Consider the following 23,181-nt stretch of genomic DNA (forward strand, 5'->3'; position numbering starts at 1 on the left):
TTTTGCCTAATTCCACTGATTAAGAGTATTGGGGTTCTTGGGATGTAAGTTTTCACTAACGGGTTCTCACGATCACAAAAGAGAAATTGGTGGAGTGAATGAAATACAATAGTCGGTGTAATAAGATAAAGATTTTACACAACCGAATACCCTTTCACATATAAAAAGTAAGAAAATATATTTATAAATTTTCCATGATAATTAGCGCGTTAATGAATCAAAATTTATAATTTTTGTTAAAAATAATAATGATTAGGGTTTGTACTAGAAGTGTTATTTTAACCAAAACCTGAATAAATAACCCAAAAAACAGTCTCACCTTATATGCATACATCATATGACGTCATCATATAAGTTGTATGATAGACGAACAATGGTCATATGGGTCGTATGACTTTGTAAATGTTTTACACCGTCACATTACTCAATTATATATTACTCTTAACACATTTTACAACACGTATGATTTAAACGAAAACCACTTCATAAGACCCATATAAACATTATAACCCTTATGACGTGTCCATACAACAAGTCACACGACCCCGTGTGGCCTCTTTTCACCTTTCATACAACCTGCATGCTTAGTACGTAAGCATAGCCAACTATAAGGCACAGCCGAGTGGTCGACGAACCACGGTCCGACACCCCCCAATAAAGCCCGAATTTTGTATTTAAAAAAAATTATATATATATATATAAAGAAAATATATGTATTTTTAATGTTTAAAACAAATTACTCGACTAATTTTATTTAAGACCCAATTTTTTTTTTCTTTGACTTAAAAAAAATTCACTATTCTCGAAGAATGCATTGAATTTGGATTGAGTAAAATATTTGGGATCTTTATATCATCTACAAAACCTTGTCACAACCCGCCAAAACCATGATTATAGTTTCTTTCACACCCACTCATAATAACCCTTCACTGCTCTAAAATCTTGTAAAAACCCCAAGACCAGATGATGGCTAATATCTTAACCTTCACAGCACCATCAACACCAATAACAGCCATTAAAGACTCATCAAAGGTATGCAAACTCACCAAATCTTGTCATATATCCTGCTCAGCTTCCACCAATAACATTACCACCACTGAACAACAAGAAACAGTTTCCAAGAAATTTACTTACAGCAGAGCAAACCCATTAATCAGATACCCTAATCTTAAAGAACCCACCAATAATAATAAACCAGCACAGACCCAGTTCCCAAATTCACCCCCAAACCCTAAAATTGATGTTTTAGATGATAAAGTTTTGAACTTTGAGTCAAAAGATAAGGAAATTGATGTTTTAGAGGATAAATTTTTGAACTTTGAGTCAAAAAGTAAGGAAATTGATGTAACCCTAGGATCTTTGGGCCGGTCCGGTGGCCGAGTGGCTAAGAAAGTGACTAAGAATGATGTTTTAGAAGATAAAGTTTTGAGCTTTGAGTTAAAAGATAAGGAGATTGATGAAACCCTAGAATCTTTTCATCGGCCCGGTCGTCGAGTGGCTAAGAATGATGTTTTAGAAGATAAAGTTGTGAACTTTGAGTTAAAAGATAAGGAAATTGATGAAACCCTAGAATCTTTGGGTCGGCCCGGTCGTTGAGTGGCCAAGAAAATGACTAAATTAGCCTTGAAAAGAGCTAAAGATTGGAGGGAAAGGGTTCAGTTTTTAACTGATAGGATTCTAGTGTTGAAGGCTAATGAATTTGTGGCTGATGTGTTGGATGATCGAAAGGTTCAAATGACACCTACTGATTTCTGTTTCTTGGTCAAAGAGGTTGGAAAGTCAAATTGGCAAAGGGCGTTAGAGGTTTATGAGTGGTTGAATCTTAGAAATTGGTACTCGCCGAATGCACGAATGCTTGCAACTATATTATCGGTTCTTGGTAAAGCGAATCAAGAATCTTTAGCTGTAGAGATATTTGAAAGGTCAGAAGAAGGGATTGATAGTACTGTACAAGTCTACAATGCAATGATGGGAGTGTATGCTAGAACGGGTCGGTTTGTTAAAGTTCAAGAAGTTCTTGATTTAATGCGAGAAAGAGGATATGAACCCGATCTTGTTAGTTTCAATACATTGATAAACGCCCGTTTTAGGTCCACTAAAATGGAACCAAATGTGGCATTTGATCTGCTAAATGAAGTGAAACGGGCCGGGCTTCAGCCCGATATTATCACATACAACACACTTTTGGGTGCGTGTTCGCGTGATTCAAATTTACAAGAGGCGGTTAAGATTTACAAAGACATGGAGGATAATAAATGTCAACCTGATTTATGGACTTATAACGCGATGTTATCGGTTTATGGTCGATGTGGGATGGTTAATGAAGCTGAATCACTGTTTTTTGACATAAAGTCAAAAGGGTTTGACCCGGTTGCGGTAACGTATAACTCTTTGTTATACGCGTATGCTAAAGAAGGTTATGCAGATAAAGTTGGGAAACTTTGTGATGAGATGGTGAAGTTAGGGTTTGGTGAGGATGAAATGACTTACAATACTGTTATTCATATGTATGGGAAGTTAGGTCAACATGATTTGGCGTTAAAACTTTATAAAGAAATGAAATCGCACGGTTGTGATCCTGACGTTGTTACATACACGGTTCTTGTTGATTCGTTAGGTAAAGCTAACAAGATTTCCGAAGCTGCAAATGTGATGTCGGAAATGATGGATGCTGGGATTAAGCCGAGTTTAAGAACTTATAGTGCTTTGATTTGTGGATATGGGAAAGCCGGGAAGAGACTCGAGGCCGAAGAAACGTTCAATTGCATGGTGAAATCTGGTATTAAACCTGATTTTCTTGCATATTCGGTCATGTTAGATATATATTTGCGGTTTGATGTGCGTAAAGCTATGCTTTTGTATAATAATATGGTTCGTGACGGGTTCAAACCGGATTTATCTCTTTATGAGATGCTAATCCAAGCTCTTAATAATGAAAACAAGGATGATGATGTTGAAAAAGTAGTTAGTGATATGCAAAAGTTATGTGATTTGGACCCACAAGTGATTTCTTGTAGTTTAGTTAAATGCAAGTGCTATGATCATGCAGTCAAAATGGTCAAACTTAGCATTTTAGAGGGTTATGATTTGGATCATCACAATTTATTATCTATTTTGAGTTCATATAGTTCATCTGGAAGGCATTCGGTAGCATTGGATTTACTTGATTTCTTAAAAGAACATTCACGCGGGTCCCGGCAGTTTGTAACCGAAGCTCTAATTATGATTCTCTGCGAGTCAAACAAGTTAGATGCTGCTTTAGATGAATATGCAAAGGTTAGGGATTTAAATTTGTTTAATGGAAGTTCTTCGATGTATGAATCTCTCATTAAGAAATGTGAAGACGTTGGACTTTTTCATGAAGCCTTTCAAGTGGTCTCTGATATGATGTTTAACGGAATACAAATTTCTAAATCAATTTATATAAATGTTGCTTCCATGTACTGTAAAACAGGCTTTCCAGAAACGGGTCATAAGTTAATCAACCAGGCTGAGTTAAACGGGCTACCAATCGACGAGGTTTCAGTTTATGTGGACCTTATCGAGTCATACGGAAAGTCAAATTTACTAGAAAAGGCAGAAAGTGTAGTGGGGAGTCTTCGGTCAAAGCTCCCGGTCGTTGACCGAAAGGCATGGAACGCGTTAATACAAACGTATGCTTCAAAAGGTCAATACGAGAGAGCACGGGCCGCATTTAATACCATGATGCGAGACGGGCCCACTCCTACTGTAGAATCCGTTAACGGGCTTATGCAAGCATTGATTAACGATGGGAGATTAAACGAGCTATACGTTGTGGTTCAAGAACTTCAAGATATGGGCTTTAAAATCAGTAAAATTTCCATTGTTTTAATGCTTGATGCATTCGCACAAAACGGTGATGTGTTTGAGGTTAAAAAGATTTACAATGGAATGAAGGCTTCGGGTTATTTTCCCACCATGCATCTTTATAGAACGATAATCAGTTTACTTTGTAAAGTGAAACACGTGCGCGATGTTGAAGCAATGGTCGATGAAATGATTGAAGTTGGATTCAAACCGGATCTTTTTATATATAATTCTTTGCTTAAATTATATTCAAAGATCGAAGATTATAGGAAAACGGTTGAAGTATACCACAAGATTAAAGAAAATGGATTTAAACCGGATGAAGATATGTATAACATTTTAATAGTTATGTATTGTAGAGACCATAAACCGGAAGATGGGATGTTATTACTTCAAGAAATGGTCAAAGAAGGTTTAGATGCAAAGTTGACCACTTACAAAAGTTTAATTGCTGCGTACGGTAAGCAACAAATGGTGGAAAAATGTGAGGAGATTTTTGAGAAGATGAGACGTGAAGGGTATAATCTTGACCGTTCATTTTATCATTTGATGCTGAAGATGTATAGAACCACGGGTCATCATTCTAAATGTGAAGATTTGCTTAAATTAATTAAAGAAGATGGAATCGAGCCGAATGTTGCTACAATGCATTTGCTTATGATTTCTTATGGGAGTTTAGGGAATCCGTTGGAAGCTGAAAAGGTGCTTAATAATTTGAAGTCGAAAGGCGAGGAGTTGAGTACATTAACGTATGGCTCGGTTTTGGATTCGTATTTAAAGAACCGGGATTATGATATTGGGATTCAAAAGTTTGTTGAGATGAGAAATGAAGGGTTGGAACCGGATCATAGAATATGGACCATCTTTATTAGGGCTGCTAGTTTGTGCAAGACTTTAAATGATGCAATGATGATCTTGAATGCTGTTAAAGACGCAGGCTTTGATCTTCCGATCAAGTAATAATCTTTACTATTTTTGTTGGCTAAATGGGCCGGCGGGTTGGGCTGACCCACATAAACTTTTATACTTGGTTTTATGAGCTTTATAGTTTATTCTATGTCAATTGTCAAAGGTCTATTTTGGTAATTACACTTAGGGGTGTGAATTTAGTGAACGGGTTGGCAGCAAGAAATATGACATTGCAAGCCACCTCATCATAAAATGGGCTAGTTGAATTATACTATTTTAAAATGAGCGGATTTGGTCATTTTGTGATAAGACCTCATCTTCTTTTTTTTTTTTTTTTTTTTTTTTAGTAAAGATGTTTTATGCATTTGAAATATTCAGATGACTTTCAACCCATTTGATCCGTTTTCTTTCTAGTTAAATCTTTTAGTTTAACCAATTTGACCCGTCAGAAGCAAACGGGTCAAAAACATTAACTTTTGTCCAATGCATGTTAAATTTTTCTTTTAAGTTCATAAAGTTTTGAACTTTATATCTACAAACTGTGTTTTGCAGGCTTTTAACAAACTCAGGATCACTGATTTTGGAAATGGCCCGTGTTTTGGAAGAACTGAAACCCTTGGAAGATAACGCAGCACTTAACTTTGTTAATGCTGTTGAAGATCTTTTATGGGCCTTTGAGCTTCGGTCCACTGCTTCATGGGTGTTTCAATTGGCAGTTAAAAAAGATATATATCGACATGATGTTTTCAGGTAATCATATTGATATTAAAACTTATCATATGATATTAAATAATCAGAATCAGAATCTACTTATCCGTTCATTAAAAACCAATTGCTGTGATTTCAAATTGTAATAATTAGGCCTGCAAATGTACTGAACGATGTTCGTGTCCGTGTCTGTTCGTTTAACTTTAACTGAACAAACAATCAAGCACAAACAATAAAACGAACAAGGTTTTCGTGTTCGTTCGCTAAGAAAATGAGTGTGTTCGTTTGTTAACGGCATAAACGAACGCTTCACTAACGTAACTATACATAGATGAACGAACATGGCTGAGCTAAAAACCAATTAAAAGTAACTTTGAACAGTGTGTCAGACTGTCAGGCCTAAAAAGTTATTAAAACTAGACTAAATTGTAATGGACCTAAAAAAGTTAAATGGATATATTTAAGAGGGTAAACTAACAAGCACAAATGAACGTAAAAAAATAAATGAATTTTAATGATGAATGTAAATGTATGTTCATGAACATAAATGAACAAATGAGATGTGTTCATGTTTGTTCGTTTCACTAAATGAACATTTTTTTTAATGTTTGTTCGTTTATTTAATAAACGAACTTCCTACCGTATGGTTCACTGAACGTTCAGTTCGTTTACAGGCCTAGTAATAAATAATGATCATATGATTTGTTCCAAAGCACAAACCTTGCATTATTCTTGTTTATAAAAACACATACATAAAATACATATTAATCAAATGTTATAAAAGTTAACCACAACCTAAAAAAACACTGTTTTATTAACGCAGGGTAGCTGAGAAAGATTGGGGAGCCGACTTTAGAAAACTATCGGCCGGTGCGGCTCTAGTCGGTCTTACATTAGGGCTTGACCACATGCAAGATGCATCTTTAGAAGGTTCACCATTATCTCCAAAATCGGTTGTTTTAATAACCGGTGTTTCAGAATACAACAACGTTTCATTAAACAGTACGATAAAAGCTTACTTATGGGAAATGGGTTCGCCATTTTTACCATGTAAAATGAGAAGCAGGCTACTTATTGCTAAAGCTCATTCGTTAAGAATGTGGTTAAAAGACTCGCCTTTTTGTTTGGATCTCGAACTAAAGAATAGTGTTAAGCTTCCGGAAGCAAACTCGATGGAGGTGGTTGAAGGGTGTTATATAAGATGTGGGGTTGTTCCCGCTTTTCAAGAGATAACCGAGAGGCTTGGGGTTGTCAGGCCCAAGAAGTTTGCTCGGTTGGCTTTGATGTCGGATGAGAAACGAGATAAGGCTATTCAGGCGGATATCGATGGAAGGAAAGAGAAGTTGGAGAAAATGAAAAGATTTGGAGGTATAAAAATGCAGTCAAAGATGAGAAAGTTTGTGAGGCGGGAGGCGGTCAAACGTTAAAGCGGTCAACTCGGTAGTTTGACTTTTGAAGACAGGAGTCAAACAGGAGGCATAGTTTGACTTTTATGGTCAAAATGATTGATTTCAACTTGTTAGTTTGAAAGTGGTGCATATATTGATCATAGGAAGGAAGTTTGACCTGGTCAAGATTTTGTTAGGTTTGACTTAGACTTTGACTTCGCGTGTTCAAGAATTCGGATTGGTGATGACTGATGAATCTTTAAGTTGGATTAAGCTAAAGAATTAGATAGTAGAATTTGTATCATAAAAATTTACTGTACAGGACCGAACTGGAAACTCGACTACTCATGTTGTCTTTTAAAATGAATATTAATCTGCTTTAGCTTCACGAATCGATTTGGTTTAAATTTATCGAATAAAACACCGAGCTAAAAAAGGGTGAGCGTGTAAAACGCTTGGGACGTGTTATCGTATACAGTGATGCGCCTGTGTCTAATGCATACAAAAGTGCAGACAACATTATGTAGGTGCATAGCAGTTTGTCTCCATCAACGCGGTATGCAACTATTAAGCCTTAGCGTTCGTTAAAACGTCGATGAGCTTGACGTGCTACAATTCGAAGATATACAAAATATATAAGATTTTTGCTACTTACGAAAACAAAGAAACTCATGTACAAACATAAATAATATAACGATTTTTGTTATCTGTCAGCTATCATGATAGACACGGTTAAAAAGAATTTTATGATATGAAAATATAATAAAAAACGATATGAGCAAAAGAAGTTAAAAACTAACTCATATTTGTTAAGAGAAGATGAGTTGTCATCATCGACACCAAGATGATGATAAAGAAAGTTGTCATCTTCAAAAGTGTTTGTGACTTGAAGTGTCAGTATATTGAGAGTCAGAGAGGTGAAAAAATAGAAAATAGATGTAATACCTGTTTGTTTTTGTATCTTTTTTATAGTGTACGGTTCAGAAGAAAAATTATTTATATCACATAATTTATCATTAAGCTAAAAATAAAGAGAAAAAAAATATATCATAATAAAAGACTAAACTGCCATTTTATTTAAACAAATTTAGTTAGTGAGCTGGACTAAACGTGATATGAAAATGAAACTATTTAACTAAGCAAAAACTAAAACACAAAAACAATCTTTTGGACTAATAGCATTCACATCCTTTTCTTTATCTTTAAATCCACAATTACACCAAAAAATATTATTTTCTCTCTCTACTGTTCAATTAAACAATCTTTTTTCTTACCTTTTATCATTAACCTTTCCCTCACATCTACTCACAACTACTTTAAAAAAAATATTAAAAAAATTATAGGATGCTACAAGAGAACTTTTCAAATATACATAAAAATCACTACATTTTCTCTATTTTTTGTTCACAACACCTTAAACCACTCCTCAAACCCATACTTTTAACTCTTTATTTTTCGATGTTTAACTAAATGGGCCGTGACACCAAAAGCCCACCAAGTTTAAAGGTGCAAAAGAAAAAGCCTGATTTGGAACCGACCCGAAAAAAAAATCCGAAATCGGTTTTTTATACCTGGGTTTTAAATACCCGACCCAAACCGTAGGGTACAGATATGGTATGCATTACAGTACCAAAATCCGTACCCGGAACTGGAACCGATTAATCCCCGGTAATACCCGAAAACCGGAATCGGTTCCATACTCGGAACCAGGTTTTTCCAGTACCCGAAATCAGGTTTTTAAATACCCGATCTATACCCGAAAAATACCCCTAAAAAGTGCAACCCCTTAAAATATACAATCTATACCCGAAAAATCTCTGGAAAAAGCCCCAAAAACCCGAAAATAGGTTTTTTCAATACCCGTAAATAGGGTATTCAAATACTCGGTTTTAAAATACCCGGTTCTATACCCGACTCGAACCTGATGCATAGGGTATAGTTTTTAGAGACAATACTCAGACCCAAACCCGAACTCGAACCGGGTATTGACAATACCCGCTTTCCAATACCTAGTCATACCCGAACTCAGTTCCATACCCAAAACCGGGTTGAGGTGCACAAAAAACCCGAACCCGGAACCTGACCCGAAAAAAATACCTGGCACCGGTTTTTTTAATACCCGGGTTTTTGATACCCAAACCCGTACCCGACCCTACCGGTAGGGTACGGATAAGGTATTCATTTCAGTACCAAAACCCGTACTCGGAACCGGACCTGATTTATACCCGAAACCAGGTTTCTCCAATACCCGAAACCCGGTTTTTCAAATACCCGATTTATATCCGAAATTACCCGAAAAATACCCGTAAAAAGTGCAACCTCTTAAAGAATCCAATCTATACCCGAAAAATACCCGGGAAAAAGCACAAAAAAACTCGAAAAAAACCTGAAAATAGGGTTTTTTCAATACCCGAAAATAGGGTGTTTAAATACTTGGTTTTTGAATACCCGTTCTATACCCGACCCGAACCCGATGCATAGGGTATGGTTTTTAGAGACAATACCCGGACCCGAACCTGACCCGAGTATTGCCAATACCCGATTTTTCGATACCCGGTCATACCCGAACCCGGTTCCATACCCGAACCCGGGGTTTTGAAAAACCCGATTTATGCACCTCTAAAACCGGGCATTTGAGAAACCTGATTTGTGCACCTCTAACCAAGTTACCCACCAAACTAAAGTTGTAAATATGGGCTTGGCCCCATTCCATCCCTGCCAAAACCCACGAAGGGTATATTCGTCAACAAATATTACAACGGCTACATTCCAAATCTTAATAGCCATTACAAAACCCCATCAAAACCCTAGCTTTCATCATATATAAACCCCACAAATCATCCTCTAATAATCACACATTCTCTCTTAATCACCTTCTAATTGTTAGGATTAAACGCACACACGAAACTGAACACACACACGAAAGCAGTAAACGAACACGAGGATTTAACGTGGTTCGGTCTAAACTGACCTACGTCCACGGGTGGCAACTAGGTATATCTTTATTGAGTGACCGAATATTACAAGTACATAATGTTGTTTATATAGAGACTGAACTAGGGTTAGTAAATTATTATGCAAGAAATCTAAACAGGGCCGGGCTTGGGCCCGACCGCCCACACCCGTCTCCTCTTTTGACTTCATATAATAAACCGGGCCAACAAGGCCTACGAACCCAACAATCTCCCACTCGGAGGCCTTGAGTACTCTCGTCTGCACTCCTGATTGTACTTCTGTAATCTGAACATTAAACTTCTTCTAGTTGCCACCGCCTTCTCATCAATTAACCTGAAGGCCCGTTGAAGCTCCCCGGAGCTCCAACACGTCAGTCATGGCTGAAACTGCCCCTGACCCGTTCTCTATCCCTACCGGCTCCCACTGTAACGAACTACCGGATCCTGAGATAACCTGAGAACAAACACTCTCCATATTCAGCAAGTAATTCATTGGAGAGACTTTTACAGCTGGAATACTGGTTTTCTTAATCCACTGTCGACCTGGAACTGTAACTGAAACACGACCTGTGCTCCCACTGTCACGATGTCCCCCAACTGATTTAACCTTCATAGCTCGTTCATCTTGAATCTTCACTTTGGCTCTGGGTTTGTTACTTGCAAAACGAACCTTCTTCTGCCCACGAGATTCTGTGAACCGGATTTTGTCTTTCACCAAAACTGGATCCACTCCTTTCGATGACGTGCCGACCATATACAATGAACCCATTTTCGTGCCACGAGCAACCACAAGATTCCCTTTGACTACTTTCCACTGCCCATTCCCGAACTTAACATCGTGCCCTTGGTCATCCAACTGCCCAACTGAAATCAAACGTTTCTTCAAACTTGGAATAACCCTCACGTCTTTCAAAGTCCAAGAAGTACCGGCTGAAGTTATCAAATCAACGTCTCCCATACCCGTAACCTCTAATATATCATCATTCGCTAGTCGAACCTTTCCAAAATCCCCAAATTTAAGATTCTTCATCGTTTCACTACAGTGAGTGGCATGAAACGATGCACCAGAATCCATCACCCAAGCATCAACGCTACTCTCAACACTACAAACCAAAGCCTCATCACTACTGACCCCGTCATCTGTGTCGTCTTCTGTAACGTTCACCTCTTTCTTACCATTCGGACACTGATTCCTGAAGTGTCATTTCTCTTTACAACCCCAACATTCAATATCCTTACGAGTCTTAGACTGACTCCTCTTCCTACTCCCACTGCCTCGCTGTTTTCCCCTACCTCTACCTTCTGTGACTAGCATATTGCCTGATGATTCACCTGAACTTCTGCGTCTTGAATCTTCTCCCAGAATCAGATCTCGAATCCCATCGAAAGTAATATTTGTAGACGAACTACAAACTGCAGTCACTGTTTGCGACCAACTGTCGGGCAAAGAGGATAATAACAAGAGGCCTTGAACTTCATCATCAAACTTAATGTCAACTTACACTAAGCGGGATAAGATCGAATTAAGATTATTGATATGAGTTGTAACTGACCCACCCTCTTTCATTCTTGTTGTCACTAGCTCTCGGATAAGATAGACTTTATTCGCTGCCGAAGGCTTTTCATACATGTTGGATAGCGCCTCCATCATACCACGTGCTGTGGTTTCTTTCATGATGTTAAACGCCACATCTTCCGACAACGACAAAGTAATACAAGCCCTAGCTTTCTTGTCTAACTTCTTCCAATCTGCTTCTGACATCTTTTCTGGTTTTTCATCCTCAAGCACTACATCCAAGTCTTTCTGACAAAGTAGTGCCTCAATCTGCATCTTCCACCAACCGAACTTCTGTCCGTCAAACTTCTGTATCGAAAACTTTCCTTCTTCTGCCATAACAATGACTAAAACGAAAAACTGGATAAAAAACAGAGACAGACACAGCAACACGAACCTGAACTTAACGACTGTTCTACTGAACTCTGTTAAAAAATCAACCTATTTTAAACGTGCAGCGGAATAACGAACTAAAAATCAGAAAACTGAAACTTTAAATTGAAACGATAAAACCTGACAAACGCGGTTGGTACTGGTTCTAAGTTTCTTTAAATTTCTTCTGACTTGAAACTGTTCTTCAACGAAAATAGGATCTTGATTCGCTGTTTTACTCGTTCTTTGCTTAACCGAAAGCTGATCAAAAATACTGATCTTCAACCCAAGCCCACACAATATAAGAAACTGGGCCTACAGCCCTTTGTATTTCGGCCCAAAAGAAACAGCCCACAAATAAAAATTAAGAAACCCTTGTTCACGTATTCTTCCCTGCCAAAAAAAACTCTTTTGTCTTATAGTGGCATGAACTCCAAAAAGTTGAAATAACAATTCTTGATTTCTTGCTCCTTCCGGCCGTCAAACGTTCTGTCACAAGAACACCAAACTCCAAGGAAAAAATAAATAATAACTTTCTCCTTTATGGTCAATCATATACAGCCAAACAAACTGGAAACAAATACACGTTGACCAAGCAATCGGTGGCGGAAAGCGGCACAGGTACGATGGTGATGCGTGATTGACTTTCGGAACAGAACCTCCACAACGAACGTCGGTGACGGGGAACAATCCCTAACCAACTGTAACGGCGGCAAACAGAAACTGACAGAACCCTAGTTTCGACTTCTGGTGCGGCAGTGATGAGCGGAACTGGTTCAACGTGTTCTCGTGTGATCTGAACCTAAGCTCTGATACCACTTGTTAGGATTAAACGCACACACGAAACTGAACACACACACGAAAGCAGTAAACGAACACGAGGATTTAACGTGGTTCGGTCTAAACTGACATACGTCCACGGGTGGCAACTAGGTATATCTTTATTGAGTGACCGAATATTACAAGTACATAATGTTGTTTATATAGAGACCGAACTAGGGTTAGTAAATTATTATGCAAGAAATCTAAACCGGGCCGGGCTTGGGCCCGACCGCCCACACCCGTCTCCTCTTTTGACTTCATATAATAAACCGGGCCAACAAGGCCTACGAACCCAACACTAATCATCAACGATCTCACCGCGCTCTTCAATTTCATCGTTTTTAACCCGATTTACGTTCATTACTTGTCGACTAACCTCGGTTTTGCAGGCTTATTATTCAACATTATTCATTTTAACATTATACAATCATATTATTATTATTATTATTATTATTATTGCTGTTATTATTATTATTATTATTATTATTAACATTATGGATGCAGGATCAGTAACCTCTTCAATCACCGATTCGCAATCCCGACACCCATTTCAAAACCCGATCCTCCACCGAAAAACCTCAGGAGAAAACGTAAACCCTAAACCCCCTTCGTAAATCGGTTACCGAATTAGTATCTAATTCTCGGTTTAACTGATTATGTGCAGCTGGATAGGTTTATACCGAATAGGTCAGCAATGGATTTCGATTACGCACATTACATGTTAACAACCGCAGACCCGAGAAAAGGTAAGGAGCACCCGAGTGTGAGCTCACCGTCTAGGGAAGCGTACCAGAAGCGGTTGGCGGAGACGTTTACCATGAACCGGACCCGGATTCTAGCTTTCAAGAACAAGCCACCGATGCCAGCTGAATCGGTTTTAAACGATCTTGCTTCGGTCCAGCAAGCCATACCCGTAAAGGCCCGTAGATACATTCTTCAGGTAAGCCATTTTAGTTTTAATATTTTAATCTTGTTCGCGTTCAAGAAACCGAACCTACAAAACCGACTAATGGTTCGGTTTTGTTTTTACATGTAATATAAACCGATAAAACCTAACCGAACTGAATTCTAGTTTTTTATTTTTAATAATTCATAAGAATTTAATAAATATGTAACTCAAATAATTTATAATTAACAAAATTATTTATGCCTAAATTCATTATTTTCAGGCAACTTTCTTTTTAGCCTAAAATTTTTCAAGCTCAAATGGCAAAAACCCAAAAAAAAAAAAAAAAAAAACCGAACGGTTTCAAAAATCCAAAAACCAAAAAAAAAAAAAAACGAAACCGAACGGTTTCAAAAATCCAAAAACCAAAGTTCTGGTTTTCGGTTTGGTTTTGGCCCAAAACCACGGAATCAATTAAAGTTTAAACCATTGTTTTTCCGACACGCTTTACAGACATCTGAGAGGACACTGGATGCACCGGATCTCGTAGACGATTATTATTTGAATCTATTGGATTGGGGAAGCGGAAATGTGCTCGCAATCGCGCTAGGAAGCACGGTGTATTTATGGGACGCGGCTGACGGTAACACCTCCGAGCTCGTTACAGTCAATGATGAAACGGGCCCGGTCACAAGTGTGAAGTGGGCCCCGGACGGGCGCCACATCTCGGTCGGGTTAAACAATTCTGATGTCCAGCTTTGGGACTCCACTGCTAACAAATTGGTACTAATTTGTTATATTTATATATTTATATGTTTAATGAATGTTTTTGTAAATAATGTAAATAATGTTACTTGATGAATGTTATTTCACAGTTGAGAACAATGAAAGGATGCCATCAGTCTCGGGTCGGGTCGTTGGGTTGGAACAATCACATCTTGACAAGTGGCGGAATGGATGGACGGGTTGTTAACAGTGATGTTAGAATAAGGTCACATATAGTTGAGACATACGCGGGCCACAGCCAAGAGGTTTGCGGGTTGAAATGGTCAGCTTCGGGTCAACAGTTAGCGAGCGGGGGCAACGACAATCTTCTTCACATATGGGACAGGTCAATGGCTTCGGTTAATTCTCCGACTCAATGGCTTCATAGACTCGAGGACCACACGGCTGCGGTCAAAGCACTCGCTTGGTGTCCGTTCCAGGGGAATCTTCTTGCCTCGGGAGGCGGTGGTGGGGACAAGTGTATAAAGTTTTGGAACACGCACACAGGTGCGTGTCTGAACTCGGTGGACACCGGTTCCCAGGTGTGCGCGCTTTTATGGAACAATAATGAGCGCGAGCTGTTGAGCTCACACGGGTTTAGTCAAAACCAATTGACTTTATGGAACACGGGTTTAGTCAAAACCAATTGACTTTATGGAAGTACCCGTCGATGGTCAAAATGGCCGAGCTTTTACGGGCCATACATCGAGGGTTTTGTTTATGGCCCAGAGCCCAGATGGGTGTACGGTCGTGTCTGCTGCTGGAGATGAGACATTGAGGTTTTGGAATGTTTTCGGGAGCCCTGCAGTGGCGGCTAAGGCTGCCCCGAAAGCTGCTGCGATGCCATTTGGTGAACCGGATTCGTTGATTCGTTGTTTGAGTGTACAAAAATGTCTTTTGACTTGTTTTGCTGTTAGGAGAAATTGCTTGTTGATCCATTATATTTTTTGATGGTTTGATGTACAAAGAATGTGTATTTTATTTTGTTAAATAGATTACAAGTTATTACAAGTATATTTTATTTTGTTAATCAAGATACTAGTAATTGCAGATACATTCCTCAGATAACCGATTAAATCAACTCGTTATTAGGAAACCGAAAAAGTCATACCGAAAGGATGTGTTTTGTGTTTATGAAAAACCGACGTGTCATAAAAACCAAAAACCAACTTTATAATAATATTTTAGCCTAAATGTATAATAATACTCCTTAATTCAAAAACTGGAGTTTTGGTTTTCGGTTTGGTTTAAGCCAAAAACCAACCCAAAACGAACCATACACGCCTACTCGTGGTTAGATGTAGATTTATTTTCTACCAGCTTTTGATTTGTCAAATGATAAAAAAATATATAAATCAGGTCCGCAATTTATTTAAAGGTTATAGATGAAATATAAGAAGTCTAAAATCTCAAATTTATAAATAGAAATGAGCCTGAGCTACTGAGTTCGCACGGGTCAACTCAAAACTAGTTGAATCTATGGAAGTTGATGGTCAAAACCAGTTGAGTCTATTCATGACACACGTATCTTAAGTTTGGATTAAAAATCCGGTTTATTTTAAGTTTTATCTTTTCTCCCACCTTCAGAAGAATAAAACATAGACATTTCGACTATCATTAGAATTTTTGAAAAAGACTTTTGAAAGGAAAGACTTACTATCTTTGGGATCTGATCCTACACCGCTGCTCAATATCTTAGTGGATCAACTCTATTACATAAGTTGATTACTAACGTTTGTCTCACATCATGACATAAGTAAGCAGTTCTTATTGTATCGGCCAAAACCTCGCTAATTGATCTTTACGGTGCTTACTCTATCAATTAGATACTTTACCCATATACTAAAATAGCTAGGCATATCTATTTCTTAATAATTTTTTGTATATTGAGTTGAAAGCGGTTTGTAACTGTAATAACTTTATGAATATGTTGAGGCACGGTTGCAACTACAGGAGGCGTGGACGGGAGTTTGATGTTGTGGAATATTTTTGGGAGCTCTAAGGCGACTCGACAAGCCACCGAGCCATTTGCAAACTTCAACCGCATTCGTTAAATGCTTTAGTTATTATCTATCGCATCAAATTTTGTTAGTTATTATTATGCAGCTCATAAGCAAATAAACAGAATCAAATATTAACTGTTTATGTCACATGTGAACCTTTGTAAAATGGATTGATTGGTTGGCTAGATTGGTTGTTTTCTCATAAGTCATGATATGCATAATGTCCAGCAATGGTTTAGCCTTTTTGCAACCACGTCAAAAGGTGTGCATGAAATTGAAAAAACGGATCCAAAACTGAAACGACTGAAAAAAGTGAACCGAAGCAAAAATCGAGTCTTTGGTTTTATGCTTTCGTAAAAATCATAGCTTCAACTCGTTACAAGTATTTTTTTTATATAAAGATACTATTAATTGAGGTCTGTTTGGCCAACAAATTCCCGTAATGTCCACCATAAAAATGGTCAGACGTCGGCTATGTCTATAACGCTGGTTAACGCATTCGAAGCCAATAACGAGTCCGGCGTTAGTAATGCGCCCGACGCTGGTTAAACACGTTCAAGGTCGGTATAAATCTTTCATAAAAAATAAGAATAAAATAGTCATTCAATAACTTAATTTTTATAAAATGGATAAATATGTAATATATATGTTTTAGAACCAGATCTATGTAATCGCCTTTTTAATTTGGTGAAATATGTAATTATATATTGTTTTGGTCTTTTTTCTTTTTAATTTCAGTACCGTAACGAAAGTGTCGGAAACTGTTGCGTAGATTTACCGCCTTAATGATCGGGATTGACAACACTCGGTTTTACAACGTTCAAGTTTTATTGACCAATAATTTTACTATTTTTTTTGTTTTATTTATGGTTTTAGTTCCACTATCATAATGCTTGGAATTCAAACCGACCAAACTCTTGTGGACTAACCGCGTTAATGCTTGGACACGAAGAGGAGCTTTTGTTGCAGAAGATATTTTGGACACGAAGAAATACTTTTCCCACGACGTATTTCTTCAACAGCTTCTTCGGTTTCTCATCGCCGGTGACTACACTACCGCCACGTGGCAGATTATCTCGGAGGTAGTTGTTTATTTTCTGCTCTTATTATTTTTTTTAATTATGTATTGTTTTTGTTTCCGATGCTTTGTTTTTTTTTAATTTTTATTATTATACGATCGTTTAATTTATACAGTTAGAGATGCGTATGCAGGGGTGTAATGAGCCGAGACGAGCCCGAGCTCGACCAAAAGTTTCCCTAAATATTTCAAAGCTCGAGCTCGGCTCGTTTATCATTTATAAATTATTTTTAAAAAAATATAATTATATATTTATATATATTTTATTCTATTATAATTTTCTGTATAAAATAATATATATTATTTAGTTATTTTTTATAACATTATATATATTCATTAATAATTATTAAATATATATTTTAAAAAATTATATAAATGACATGCTCGGCCCGATAAGTGAAGCTCGGGCTCGTTTATTAAATGAGCTAACTTTTAGGCTCAAGCTCGGGCTCGATCGATCTTTTTAACGAGCCAATCTCGAGTAGCTCGCGAGCGCTTGTTTGCACCTTATTGCTTTACAACCAAATGGTTATGGGTTTGAAAGGTGGGGAAAAAAAGGCTTGCAATATTTAGGGAAACTTTTAGTCTCAGATTAAATTCTTTGATAGGGAAGCTATATGCCTTATATAATTTCATTTAACAATATCATACCTGCAACTGAACTGTATTGCAACAACATTCTGCAGTGGTGTATCTTAACTGATTAGAGTTATTTGTACTATAAATCTATAATATCTTAAAACTTTATATTAGAAACTTAATTATCACCTGGAATGTAGTGCTTGTTATAGAAAATCTGTTCGTGTTTGTTTACAGGCCTAATAACCGTTATCTGTACAACAAGAACAGATTAATTAGGGCACCAAAAAGGCACATCAATTGAACACACACATGACATGAGAAACTGTTGATTCGTTTGATTACATATTTACATGAGATTCAAGGTTAATAACTAATAATCATTAAAATACGGTAATCAAAGGCGATAGAGAAACAAATCTTATAATGCAGTGCTTATAATAATTCTGTTCATAAAAGGCAATTTGTTTCTCTATCAGTATTTGTACAGAGCGATGGGGAATTAGACAGTGATGTGACCCACCGAGTTCAGGTAGGATGGTGTAGATGGAAAGCAGCCACAAGTATATTGTGCGACAAGAGTTTCCCGACTAAACTAAAGGGAAAATTCTATAGGGTGGCAGTTAGACCTGCAATGCTATATGGAACAGATTGTTGGGCCATCAAGAAGGCACAAGTGCGGAAGATGGAGGTAGCAGAAATGAGAATGCTACGTTGGATGTGTGGGCACACAAGGCTAGACCGAATAAGAAACGTTGTGTCTCGCGAGAGATTAGGGGTGGCGAACATAGCAGACAAGATAAGAGAGGGGAGATTGAGATGGTTTGGACATGTAAAGAGAAGACAGACAACGAATCCTGTTAGATCCGTAGAAAACATTACTATAGAGGGGAGGAGGGGTAGAGGACGACCGAAATTGACTTGGGATGAGAGGATTAGGCATGATTTGATAGACCTAAACCTCTCTGAGGACATGGTTGAGGATAGGAATTCGTGGAGAAGTAGAATTAAAGTTAAGGATTTTTAGAGAGAATTGAATACCTTAGGGCTTAGACTTAACTTATTTAGGTCACATACCATAATGGTATTTCCCTTACATATATTATTATTATTATTATAATTATTATTAGCTTTTATATAGCTGTTAAACTGTGATCTTATTATTAATATTATTATAATTAGTAGTAGTTTTTATATAACTGTTAAACTTTGATTTCCTTTATTTTGCTTCATACACATGTACTTAGAGCCGAGGGTCTCTCTGGAAGCCACCTCTTTATTCCTTTGGATAGAGGTACGGTGTGCCTACATCCCACCCTCCCCAGACCCTACTTATAGCTTTGCTGTCGGTGGGATTTTACTGAGCATGATTGATTGATTGATTGATTGATACCTTTGTAAATGCTTCTGTTCTAATTTTTTACCAATTTCCATTTTACTGTTAGATCATAATGCGATTGCCAGACGATGCACAAGCCAGCAGTGAGTTGTGGGATGAGGTGATTGATTGTGTTAAGGTGCGGGTTCCATTCAGGCCCTTATCTCGTTTTGCAAATGATGCAGAGAATAGTGACATTCTTGAAACATTACCTTTAGAACACAATCCAGTGAGAAAAAGCTGTATGACTTTATCTGTAGATGTGATCAGTTCAAACGAAGACCTTTTAACCGAAATCCTTGTCTGGATCCCGTCAACCTCCATCCTTGGGTTCAAATCTGTATCCAAACACTGGCGGAGGCTTATAAATGACCATGCAAGTAAGGTGCTTGATAAAAATGTTTTTAATCTGTTTTATAGTCTTTTGAGAATTTAATAAGCTTGTTGAGAACATTACTTGTAAATCTTAGTTCTTCCAACTTCTTGTTATATGATTTACCAACATTTCCCATCAGAACTGCTACTTTCAATTTTTGTTTTAAACCATAAGTTTGGGATTTAGGTTCATTAAGCTGTAAGTTGTAGCCTATTTTTTTTCTTCTTAAAATGGCTATAAAGTCGTAAAAAAGGTCAAAACTCGTCCCAGTGGTCATAAACGGTTATGAATTCGGGTATTGGAACTGGTTATGGAATCGGGTATTGGAGGAACCGGTTTCTCGTCATGTTGATTATGCTCGTACTTGTTATGATTAGTTGTTCATTGTTTATATTAATAGAATTTTAATCTGAGCACATTGGGATCATGTCTTGAGTTTTTATATCAAACTATGCCCTAAATAAAACCACTTTCCCATTATGTTAAAACTTATAGAAGGAGTTTTAGCTAGGGGGTGGGGGTTGTAAGCAAGTTGTAAATGGGTCATAAACAGGTTGGCGGGCTGACCTTACAAAATATATTTTTTTATTGTTTTGTTCTAACTTTAAACGGCCCATTTTATTAAACGCTTAAATAGGTCAACTCAAACACGACATGCTTTGTAAAATGGGTTAAACATTGATATGCATTGTCGGAAAAACATGGCAGCTCAAGCTGTTTAGCAATGCTTTATGCTTCCCAAATTGATACTTTTATCAGTATTTTCTGAGGTTATGCTTCAAACAGGTTATTTAGTACTGGACAAAACGAGCCAGGTTCTTTTAGGAAGTAAAACTAGAAGTAAAACTTTGTACCATATCAGCAACAACATTTCATAAAGCATCAGCTACAAGTGTTTATGATGGTTATTTCAACAGTAACCCTTCTTCATTATCGAGTGACGGTATCGCTTATGTCGAACTCACCGCTCAGTTTGTTGCTATTTTCGCCTGCATACATGATCATAACATTTCCGAGGACTGCGATGCTTTTTTACAACAGTTTCTTCGGTTTCTTGTCGCTGCAGCTAACAGAACCGCTGCTTGTCCAGGTATTTCGGAGGTATTTGTTTATGTTCTGCCTATATTTTTTTAATTATTAAAAATTTTTGTTGTCATATCATTATCATATGCTTTGAGATTGTTATCATCCCACATTCCTTCAATTTAAACAGTTTGATGCTTAGGATAAATTTAGGGAAACTTTAAGTTATAGCTTAAGTTAGTGATTACTGGCTGGTTGTAATATCATTGTTTGATAGGGAGCCTATATGTCTAATTTTGTTTCATTTAAAAATATCAAACCTGCAACTAAAGTGTATTGTCAACATACTTCTGTGGTGTATCTAAATTATCTTATAACATAATTAGTTCTTACCTGGAATGTTGTGCTTAATATAGAAACTACTCTCATACCTAAAATGATTTATTCCTCTATTGGTACATTTTCAAATGCTTTTCTTCTAATTTTCGTCCCAAACTAACCATTTTCCATTTTACTGTTTAGATCATAATGCCAGACGATGCACAAGTCAGCAATGAGTTGTGGGATGAGGCGACTGATTGCATTAAGGACTTAATCAGTCAAACATGTAGTCAAAGGACTTATTGGTGAATTCCTCAAAAAGCCTATTCGGTATTCTTCAACTCTATTGATATACATTTCTTTTTGCTAGAAGTTATATTATGAATTTGTATGCTACCAAATAAACAAACATATATATATATTGACAAATTTTTTCTACTTCCCGGGACATGAACCTGGCGTTTAAGAGACTTTTGTTTCTGCCACTGGGACCCAGCCCCAGGACTACTAGCAATAAATATTAATGTCTGTTTTGGTTCATTCACAATATCTGAATCTGATTATACAATATTACATAATTTTGTAACATACCATGATCACGAGATTTCTTTCCTCAATGACCGATTTCGCCTTTGACTTACAAACGAGGTTTCACATCTAATGATTTTGCATCGAAAGCTTACATTGCAAGCTTGTTTTCGTCAGCTTATAAGTCGGTCTTCCGCCTTTAAAACCCACACCTCTTCTGTCTCCAGTCTCCGCCGCTCTAAAATGGCAATTACCAGATCCAAAATCAGGAAAACCCGAAATGCTTTAAAGCCCTGCCCGCAGGCCTCCACAACAGATTCTGATCATCAATTGACTTCATCTGCAGCACGGATCGGCTCCAGCGATGACATTTTAACCGAGATCCTTCTCCGGCTCCCTGTTATCTTCATCCTGAAATTCAAATCTGTATCCAAACACTGGGAGTGGCTTTTAAGTCAACCGCATTTCACACTCCGTCATGACAAACTTCAGATCTCTCCTGGTCTTTTTGTCCGCAATAATTACATCCCGTTTGATGTTGAAGACCGAAGCCCTCCTCTGTTCCGTATACTCGATTTCTGCTCTGATCTTAACGGTGTCAAAATCGTGCAATCCTGTAATGGTTTGCTTCTTTGTTGCAGCGATCGTGGTCGTATACGCGATCGTAAGTACTATGTGGTCAATCCCACCACCAAACAATTTGCAATCGTCCCGCCAGTCCCTGGAGGTGACAACGCTCGGAACATGATCTGTTTCGTTGGGCTCGCATTTCATCAAGAAACTTGTCCGCATTACAAAGTTGTTTGTATCGTTAGTTCAAATATAACAAAACCCGATCCCCTTGAGTATTTGTCGCTTATTCAAATCTATTCGTCAGAAACAAGGGAATGGAAGACAAACAATCATTTCTGTAGTCATCGTTACTCGGATTTCAGAAATGGAGTTTATTGGAATGGAGCAATTTACTGGCCTTCTGTTTATAATCCATGGTACTTTGATCTTAACATAGAAAAGTTGCAAGATCTGCCTTTACCGTTGTCTATGCGGGAGAATTGTTTCCCCCCAATTTACTTTGGGGAATCGCGAGGCCATCTGCATCTGATGGATACCGTTGGTCATGGATCCGATACCTACCTGATTATGTATGAGATGTCGGCAGACCATTCGGAATGGTTTGTCAAGTACACAGTGGAGCTTCATAAATATGATATTCCTTTCTTTCATCCTCATATGATTAATAGCTACTGGCGATACTGGCGATCCTCTAATTGCCCATTTGAAGTACTTGATGTTGTTAGAGATGAAAAAGAAGAAGATGCATTCATTGTGTTGAAAATTTTGCAAAGCATCGTAAGGTACAATCTTCGGGACAACAGTTTTCAGACCCTATTCAATATGACTGATGAGAGCCTTCGTTCGATATACAAAGACGCTCATCGCTATATCCAATCTTTAACTTCGTTCTAAACGACAGTCCAGTGGTAAAACTGCATCTTGTTCCCTATTTGTTTTGGAGTTGAGTTTGTAGCTGTAAGAAGATTGCAGGTGAAGTATATGATGCTGCAATGACTTAGGATTTGTGTTTGATTAAATGTTTAAACTTGCTTTATCTTGTCTTTGGGAATTATATATGTTTTTTTAGGAGATTATTACTTAATATCTTATTTGATATTTCCTGGGTGGGCACATTTTTAATTGTTGCTAGAAT

General features: G+C 37.5%; 1 protein-coding gene and 2 pseudogenes across 3 annotated transcripts; all 3 read left to right on the plus strand.

The window, feature by feature from the left end:
- Nucleotides 1-876: 876 nt before the first annotated feature.
- Nucleotides 877-6,987, plus strand: LOC143560013 (pentatricopeptide repeat-containing protein At3g18110, chloroplastic-like; annotated as a pseudogene). Its single transcript, XR_013140035.1, has 3 exons — nucleotides 877-4,784; nucleotides 5,290-5,487; nucleotides 6,269-6,987. The product of XR_013140035.1 is annotated as a pentatricopeptide repeat-containing protein At3g18110, chloroplastic-like (transcript).
- Nucleotides 6,988-12,991: 6,004 nt separating this feature from the next.
- LOC143559986 (cell division cycle 20.2, cofactor of APC complex-like) lies at nucleotides 12,992-15,149 on the plus strand (annotated as a pseudogene). The gene is made up of 5 exons (XR_013140032.1): nucleotides 12,992-13,126; nucleotides 13,201-13,476; nucleotides 13,936-14,205; nucleotides 14,298-14,776; nucleotides 14,812-15,149. The product of XR_013140032.1 is annotated as a cell division cycle 20.2, cofactor of APC complex-like (transcript).
- A 6,567-nt stretch (nucleotides 15,150-21,716) lies between these two features.
- Nucleotides 21,717-22,940, plus strand: LOC143560002 (F-box protein At5g07610-like). Its single transcript, XM_077048412.1, has one exon. The coding sequence runs from the start codon at nucleotides 21,717-21,719 to the stop codon at nucleotides 22,938-22,940; it is 1,224 nt and encodes a 407-aa protein (XP_076904527.1).
- Nucleotides 22,941-23,181: the final 241 nt, after the last annotated feature.

This window comes from Bidens hawaiensis, unplaced genomic scaffold, assembly GCF_021521415.1.
Source record: "Bidens hawaiensis isolate Kalapana, Puna unplaced genomic scaffold, B.hawaiensis_p1.1 tig00020148_1, whole genome shotgun sequence".
Taxonomy (NCBI): Eukaryota; Viridiplantae; Streptophyta; class Magnoliopsida; order Asterales; family Asteraceae; genus Bidens; species Bidens hawaiensis.